The following is a 9,580-nucleotide window of genomic DNA, read 5'->3' as shown; positions in this document are numbered from 1 at the left end:
CAATGGTTAAAGCAGGATAGGACGACTCCTCATACAGCCATGGAAACAAAAGATTTACCTTCCTGAATTACACTAACAGTCTTGGCAAAGAAATGGAAGTATTTTCCTGAGAACACAATGGTTAAAGCAGGATAGGACAACTCCTCATACAGCCATGGAAACAAAAGATTTACCTTCCTGAAAAATTCCCGGACTGCCTGATTTCTCCTTATGGTGATGTGGATTGGTTACCCCCAGACTTATTCTTGTGGTGTGAAAAGGGGTTATGGAAACATAAATTTTCATCATTCGTCTTTGAATAAATGCATTCATTATTTGGTATAATCCCCAGATTTTGTACTTTTTTTGGGGGGTCGCATTATAATGTGTACATGTTTTTGGGACACCCCATGGCCTATACCATTTCACGCAACTTTTAACGCTTCCATACTTTTGTATATTCGGTTTGCTTAACGATCACAAAATTATAATAATGATATACACAGATTATTACCAATAACTTATTGACTTAGCACATACCCAGTTTCTCATGTGTTTTGTTTTCTCCATCAGTTTACAGTGAAGATGTCTGCCAAGTCCTTGTTCAAACTGAGCCACACTTGTTTTTGTCTTCAAGTACTCTTCATCAGATACAACAGGCTGTACTGTATAGGATGAAATTATTTCAAAATAACAATGAAACAAAAAAGCCACTTCCATGTGTTTCAACACAGTAATGAAATACTCCCACAGAGTTGTTCCTAGGTTCTACTGATTAAAGGACTTATGTCCCCTTGTACCAAAATGAACAGGACACAGTGGAAGTTAAGGGATATATTAGAAAGTATTACCAAGAATGAAGCATTATATTTAAGTAACAGAAGAGAATTGTGTTAGTACTGTTTTATTTACTTCCATATTAACAAGTTATTGTTGCAATTCTACAACTTTTAAAGTTTCCAAAACATCATAGGTGGGTGCATCAACAGATCATTGATATTACCATCATATGCCATAGTTTGAAGGTTCTCTTGGGTTATGGTATTTTAGTACAGTAATTCTGGATGTGTTTTATTACTTATCAGTAATGTAAATCATGCTACAAATGTTGTTATTCTTTATTTACTTTCTTTTATATGTAGATTTACATTGAGTCACATACATAACACAAAGAAACATAAAAATAGTTATGCACCTGGCTATAATGAATGTGACTGGTGATTACCTGCCATGAAGGCAAGGCTAGCCGATGTTATATGAGAACTTTTTAGCCTTGTTCTGGATCTAGTAGAATTCCATCTTAGTGACCTTATTATTGGTCAAAAGTGAAATTAGCATAGTTATTTTTATCACTCAAAACATATATATCGGAAAGACTCATTCTGTAAAATATAGACCTGCTCATAAAACTTTGCATCTGACAGATTAAAATGGCAAGCATACCACTGAATCCACAATGTACTTTTTTGTAGAGAGATACACTTAAGAAATGTAAAATTTCCATGATTCCCTGCTCTAGGCATAACACTGCTCTTATATTTCCTGTTTTTTTTATGAGTATACAATCACATTTGTTCCAATGATTATCAACCCATTTTTCTTCAAGATTCCTTCATGTAATGGAAAATTTCATGGATTTTCATACTCAGATAACTTTATCCACAGAAACTGATCCCACAGTGTATAAAAGTAACACTGATATACATAAATACATATATGTTCATGAAATTTTCAAATAAAACATTATTTTCCTTTAATTGAACGTAGTATCATCTTTTTTTCTAAACTAATAAATGGAAACTATTTTTTATCGTCTTATATCCACTTTAGAAAGCTCACAAACCCCTGGGGGTCTACAACCAAAGTTGAGAGCTACAGAGTTACACAAAAGCACAAACAAATACTAATATTCATCAGTAATTCTTAATTTGAGTGCAAAATGTTTTGTCATCATGTCAAGATAATAATGATGAAAAGTAAACTTTACAGTTAAACATTAATTATAGACAAAATAATTGCATAATAAATACTTCATGGAAAAGCATTTCATATTATGGGGAAGAATACTATTTACTGGGAGAGTCTTGATTTACCTGCTCCAGTTTGTTATATTAACAGTGAGATGTCCCTTTCTCATATTAATATTAGTGGATTAAAAAAAAAGGAAACAGTTACGATCAAATATGGTTAATGTAATTACATTATACTAAAGTTGACCTCTGAAAAAGAAAAGCCTTACCTGATTCCAGATATTTCTGCAAAGTCTGATGAAGTGTTGGAATAGGAAGATTTGGAAGTCTGTTGTCATTATGAAATGTTCGTTCCTTCAAAGAGACATGAAGATTCTCCTTTTCAGGCTGGCTCTCTTCTTTCTTTGATGACATTGACGTTTTCAGCTGAAACTTGAGATAAAACTGTTTAACTGTTCTTGGTGTTATTCATGAAGCTAGTTTATGCAATGTATGTTTTTTTTTAAAGTTTGATATTTATTCTTTGTTTGAACAATTTATGTCTCAATTTACTACATAAAACTTATACTTAAAATACCACAATACTATGTTATAGCTAATTATTATTTACAGTGTATCGACTATGCATTTTTTTATTATTATCTTCTCAGATCTTTCAATGCACAGTCCAAATTATTTAACATTGTTCTTATGTTTATAACAACTGTGTCTTTTCAACAATATAAATATGTCTCAAAACATACTCAGCATTGTTCTTTTAAAATTTTATGCTTAAAACTGTACATTCATGCTGATCACTCTAATGTATATAAGCAAGAACATATGAAAAATACTAGCATGTAGCCTGTCAAAAATGATGGGGCAATTACTACTACCCCATAGCATACCCTAACCTCACATTTCATAGCTAACTGACATAAATAAATTTTGCAAAATCAAGCTTGACCAACAAAGAGGCAGCAAAGTGCAGTCTAGTCAGTTAAATGTTGGTAAATTTCTTCATGAGCCAATCACAATTAAGATCATTCACAAAATGAATTCATGACGTATTCACAGAATAATTATTAATAAAAATCAGTTAGATTAATAACTTCTAACATATGTCATGTCGCTTAGCAACAAAAGTATAACCTAATATTGTTGTTAGTCTATGTAATGAAAGTATAAAATGAAATGTATAGAGCTCCATTAATTAACGAGGTTTGTTTTTTATTAAAAACATTGGTGATATATCAGAAAATAGCTTAATTCAGAAATGATTTAAGTTTAAAATTGAATTGATATTTTTACTTTCATTATAAATTTTTTATGCACTTGGTTCTAGGCTAGGTGATAATACCAATGCTAACTACACTTATAGAGTTTCATGGCACCCCCCTCACAGTCTCCTTGCATCCCCATCACTAAATTATCATACTGGGCAAACAGTAATCGGACTTTTCTACCTGGATAAATGCATTTTGGCATTTATGACTCCTATTTTGACAAATCAAGCGTGATGTGACACACACACTGGCTTTTATATAGGTTAGATACTTAATTAGCTATACTGATTGCCAGGTTGATCTTTAGTTCTGCTCTAAGTACACAGCTTGTTCCGATCAGAAGTTAATATTAATTAAGCCTGATGATGACTCCAGAAGTGGGTCGAAAGCTAGTTCCAATAATTTCTTTTTGTGGATTATATATATATGGATGTGGTGAAAACCTATTTTTAAGAATATCCATTCTAATTTCAACCACATTACAAAAGCATTACTCTTCATTAACTTTTATACTGTAAAGATATTGTTTTACGCACAGTCTTTAATAAAGTTAATTACAATACATACGTACGTATACTCATACTGATATGGTTGAAGGGCCAAGTAAAATAAATTACCTTCTTGTAAACTGTGGTCATTATTCAATGTCAATAGCAAATCTCCAAATGCTTTAACCTCTTGGTTACTTCTTAATAGTATTATCACTGGAAATGTTTTTAACCCATTATTTAAATGTAAAGCCACATTCTTATCTTGTTAAACACTTGTTTTTAGACCACATTCACTAATATACAGTTACGTTCAACATTTATTACAGGAAAGCGTACTAATTCACATAATTAGGCAGAGTAATATTATATACTCCTGTGTCATCTGAATGACGAATGTGACATCAAAACATAAAATATAGTGTAATATAGGTAAGGATCTGTTCACTTGGGACTTGAGTCTCGATAGCTTGCTCAGATGGTAGAGCAGCAGTCTTTTAAAATACGTGTTTAAGTTCCAATCAAAGCAGGTTTTTTAGCACCTTGGTTATTTATACAAGCATGTAACTTAATTCTGAGCTTTTTGTTTATCTTCATGTATAAATAATTCTAAAAAAAAATATAGTTCAGAATTTCAATACTTACTAGTCTCTTTAATTAGTCATACAAATGCTTTAATTTACTTGAATAACCTTCAACAATCAGGAGTAGTTGTTGCATACTATCTAGTCATATCACTTCTGAAAGCTAAAGATAAGAAAAACATGTTTCAGCAGATATATATTTAGTGTACTGTACTTTACAATTGTATCAGTTATTGCTATGTCATACAGTTTTGATAAAGGTACATAATCAAAATGTTAAGACAATTTTTTCTGAAGGAAGTTATAAAACAAAAGTCATTACTTTCCCTTTTAACTAAGTTCAAACATCTCCTTTTGACAGTGTATTTTGAAAACTTGAAAAAAGACAACTGTGCTCTATTTTTAATTTTGATAATTTGGCATGTTATGATTATTTAAGTAAATGAGAAATTATTTAATAATTTCTCATTTACTTATATAATCAAAAATGCAAAATTATCAAAATTAAAAATAATTTCAACAAACTTATCACTTGCAAAAATAAATGCATCCAACAATAACTTACCAAACACCCTACAGTGCACTATGTTATGCCTTAAAATGAGTTAGAACCTACTTAACTTGTCTAATGTCTACACTAAGCAGTATCACAAAACTCGGGCTGTGCAGATTACCATAACCAACCACTACGAAGATCTTTCAACAATTTTCAGTCCAGGAGGATGAACAATCAAGATATCAGGTAACTTAAATTTAAAAGATAATAACTACTACTCAAAAAAAAAATTGTGCAGTTATAATAGTCTACATAACTTTAAAACACTTAATCACAAAATATTTAGAGTACTAAAAAAAAAGGGGTCTGGGATGGGTTAATGATTAGCATGCCTGGATGGTAAGTCCAAAAGTCTGTAGTTTGCATCCAAAATGTGCTCTGTACTTTGAAACCATAGGTGACTAAAACAGTGACAGTCAAATCTCATTATATGTTCAAACTAAAAGCAGTCCAAGAGTTGGTAGAGGGTGCTATAGCTGCATTCCCTCTAGGCTATAAGTTAAAAATTAGGGACAGCTACATGTGAAAATCTGAAACTAACAAATAAGAAAAAAATTACACCTGATGTAGAGTTTAATCAACATTACTGTGAGTTTACCTCAAAATACAGTTGAGATTATCTCGCATGTACATTTCTGGCTATCGACATACTGTTTTGTTTGGTGTTTGGTACTCATTTAACCCCTTGTTTATGACAGAGGTGTACTTGGGATGCCCACTATTTCTAATTCTAGAGATTATATGGGCATACTATGATAAGGGTTTTCACATTGCACCTAACAATATATGGTTTGTATATATCAAATCAAATATTCCATTTCTGATATTAAAGCTTATAAGAATGAAAATTAACAATCATGTAAATATTGCTTTTATACAATACTTTCACAAATGAAAGCATTTTTTATTCTCTGAATTTCTTATTATTTTAAATTGAATTTTCTGGAGGCTGCTATATCATCTGGATGAAGCCTTACCAATTCATAGGTGTCAAAGTCAAGCATGTTCAGTAACACATTTACTCTTTCATTTGTTAAATTTAGGAGTAGTCAGAGAAGTCTGCTTAGGAGTTGAGTCCTGTTAGCTCAGTAAAACATTTATCTGAGAACATAACTGTGACATAAACGTTCATGATATCCAAATAATGAATGTCCGACTTTCAAGGGCTACTGAAGCCAAAGAAATAGTGGATCATAACATGTAACTGGCTCAATGGTTGGTCGGGTGTTATGTTGTTGTGATCGTATTGCCAGGCTAATATGTTCACTTACAAGTATGTAATGAATATTGGAGGAAGAGCTTTGTTGGGTAATACTAGATAATAGCACTTAAACAACATTGTGCTTATATACAGATAAGGGTGAATTTACTTACTTTTGTTATGCTCATAATGCCTTATTGTTCTATTACAAATATTTATTATTATTCACAAATATATCTGATGCAAGTTAGGCTGTGTGTGTCATATATTATATAATAGCTATGATACAGTCTTATTGGTCATAACATTGTATAATCTTAAATCGTAAAAATAACTAACATTGCAATATTAGTTTATCACAATTCTTTTACCCCATAACAGCATGCATAACAGACTATCCATATCATTGTCTAATCCTACCCATCTGTACAGCTAAACCTATAAAAGCTGGATTACATGCATGAAGCTTGTAAATATAACTAACATTGCAATATTAGTTTACCACAATTCTTTTACCCCATAACAGCATGCGTAACAGACTATCCACACAATTACTAGCTACTTAAAAACCTAGAACATATTATTCCTCACTGATCATTCCAATGCGAACAAGTTTATTTTCCTAAGATGTTCAGCTTCATCATTATGAATAATTTTAAAACATTTTGCGGTTTATCTATTGAAAGAATAAAATTGTAAGGCCAACAAATTATTTTCTTAAATACAACATCAACAAAAAACAATTAATTCTCTCATATTTATTTCATTACTTTGTGGATTAAATCTTAACCTGCAAGATGGCTTAAATCTAAATAAGCAGTAACCTCTTTAAAGAATGTCAAAATATTAGAAAGGCAAGATTATTTACTAGTGACACTGGACGTAATTGTTAAATTAATTTGAGATCAAATTTACATAAATATATTTTATCTTTTGTCTAACATTTCATCAGACAATGCCTCATGATGTGAGTACATCATAGATCCAATCTAATCATACCAAACTGTCAGAAGTTCAATTTAAAATTAGTAAAATGTCTCATTCTCAAGAATAATATTGATATGTGTGTTACTCTTACAAAGTTATTGTTATTTACACTTATAACTTGCAATATTTAGTTTAGTTAGTAGCATAACATAACATTTTGGGACAACATGGAACCTACTGGTACATCTCAGCTGTTCCATCCTCTGAAATAAACTAAATCCATTAGTAAATAAATAAAAAAATTTTTTTAAAGCCAGCCCTTATCATTCGGATACTTACCAAGCTTTTTTTTAAGCTCACTTAAATTTACTACCTCCACAACATCTGAAGCCAACCCATTCCAAAGGCCAACCACCTTGTTAGAAAAATGAAACTGTCTTAGCTGAAGATGACTCCTATTTTGCCAAAATTTATATTTGTGTCCCCTAGTCCTACTATTCTCACTGGTAAGTATGAAAAAAAGATGATGCACCAGCATTATAAATTCCCTTTACAATCTTAAACACCTCAATCAGATCACATATAACTCTTCTTTTTCAAGAGAAAACAATATAAGAGATTTCAATCTCTCCTCATATGACAACTCCTCCATCCCAGGCACCATTCTCTGAACCCTTTCCAACAATTCAATATCATCCTAAGGTAAGGAGCCCAAGACTGAACACAATATTCTATATGTGGCCTAACCAGTGACCTATACAATGAAATTTTAACCTCTTTAGACTTGTATTCAATATTTCTGTAGATACAACCTAAAATTCCTCTTGCTATACCACTAACAACAGCACACTGCTTGGATGGCTTTAGAGACTGATCAAGTATTACACCAAGATCCCTTTCTTTCATGATACTGTTGAGGTTATTCTCATCTAAATTATTCTTACAATTCAAATTATGATAGCCTACATGCACTATCTTGCATTTATTATAATTAAAACCCATTTCCCATTTATTTGCCCAACTCACTAAATGATCTAAATCATTTTGTAAATCAGCAGCATCTTCATGGCTAGCAACACCCAAGACCTTAATATCTTCTTCAAATGTAAGTAATTTATTGACCATTCTTTCATCTATATCATTGATGTAAATCAAAAAGAGCAAAGGTCCTAAGACTGAGCCTTGAGGTACCCCACTTGTGACATTAATCCAGTTTGACTGAACTCCATTTCTAACAACCTTCTGCTCTCTTCCATCCAACCATGCTTCTATTCAATTTGCTAACTTATCCCCCACGTCTATAGAGATAATTTTTTTTAGAAGCCTTTTATGTGGCACCTTGTCAAATGCTTTCTGAAAATCCAGATACACCAAATCTACACTCTTACCCATGACTACATAAGCAGTAACCTTTTCAGAGAATGTCAAAAGATTTGTAAAGCAGATTTTCCCTTAGACTGAAACCATGTTGACTATCCAATAAAATTCTAAACTTTGTTAAATGACTTTGTAAAGCATCTTTTATCAGACTTTCCAAAATTTTTCTCACAACTGATGTAAGACTTGAAAAGGGGATTTACATTAGCTAACTTCCAATCCTTTGGTATCTGCCACTATTCAAGGACAGATAAAAAACAGTAGCAAGTCTTTAACCTCCTTCGAAACCAACTGGGGAAATATCATCTGGCCCAAGAGCCGCATTGTTCTTTAAACTTCTCAATTTTTCTTAACCATCTCAGAATTAATGCAGTCATCTTGTTCGATCTTGTTTCCATCTATCAACTGTTCAAGATGTGGAATACTGCTTAAATCTTTGCTAGTAAAAACCAAAGAAAAAAGCAAAAGTTAATAACCTAGCCATCTCATAATCATCAGATACGAGCCTTCCTTTATCATCCCTCAGGGCTCAAGGGTCCTACCCCTATCCAAACATTTTGTTTACATTTAATGTATTTAAAGAAATCCTTACTGTTAATTTTTACATTTTCAGCCAACCTTTTCTCATACATTCTTTTTGATGTCCTAATTTCCAGTTTTACCAACTTTCTTGATCTTCTATAATCTTCTTAAATTTATTATGCTTTTCTTTAACTTATCTCATATACTTTTTGTGAGCCAACCTGGTTTTTTACTTTCAACTACCCTTTTCTTTCTATAAGGAATATTTTTACCTCAAATATTTAAATGAGATACTTGTGATTTCAGTTTTACCTTACCACAAAGAATAGCAAATTAGACTGATTAAAATTCTAACTTAATTACAGATAGATTATCATTATCAATCAATTGTAGGTGGTTTCCACTCAGCCTGGGCCTCGTACCAAACATTTTGTGGAACAATCTAAAAATCACACATCTCACCTAACTCGTAGTGTTATTAACATTAATAGTAATGTGTTAAATCTAACTATTAAATGCTTTTTTTTTTAATGGGGCTTAACCTAGATGTTACTTAACTCTTCCACAAAACACAACTTCATAGGTAACCATGAACACGTAACTAACAGTAACAGTGACGCGGTCAGAAAGAAAACAGAATGGGTGGACAACATATCAGAATATTTTTTTTATCCTTTTAAAGACTTTAGATATATTTATGTGAGTGTATGT

The 9,580-nt window shown here is 31.7% G+C and overlaps 1 protein-coding gene across 4 annotated transcripts in view; it reads right to left on the bottom strand.

The window, feature by feature from the left end:
- The window catches only part of LOC106466459 (peroxisomal carnitine O-octanoyltransferase-like), a 56,052-nt gene extending 46,561 nt beyond the window's left edge, over positions 1–9,491 (bottom strand). For 2 of the 4 annotated variants that reach the window (XM_022394462.1, XM_022394465.1), the window contains exons 1-4: positions 9,428–9,491; positions 4,348–4,449; positions 2,219–2,393; positions 520–644 (exon numbers count right to left, since the gene is read on the bottom strand). In XM_022394462.1, coding sequence (XP_022250170.1) covers positions 520–644; positions 2,219–2,363 — 270 coding nt within the window. In that variant the 5' untranslated portion in view covers positions 2,364–2,393; positions 4,348–4,449; positions 9,428–9,491. Of the gene's footprint in view, positions 1–519; positions 645–2,218; positions 2,394–4,347; positions 4,450–9,181; positions 9,199–9,427 lie in introns of those variants that run through there. The other 2 variants (XM_022394464.1, XM_022394463.1) reach the window with 2 other exon arrangements.
- Positions 9,492–9,580: the final 89 nt, after the last annotated feature.

This window comes from Limulus polyphemus, unplaced genomic scaffold (assembly GCF_000517525.1).
Source record: "Limulus polyphemus unplaced genomic scaffold, Limulus_polyphemus-2.1.2 Scaffold2265, whole genome shotgun sequence".
In the NCBI taxonomy this organism is placed as follows: Eukaryota; Metazoa; Arthropoda; class Merostomata; order Xiphosura; family Limulidae; genus Limulus; species Limulus polyphemus.
Note: the sequence above shows the minus strand (reverse complement) of the source record. Positions and strands in the feature narration are given on the sequence as shown.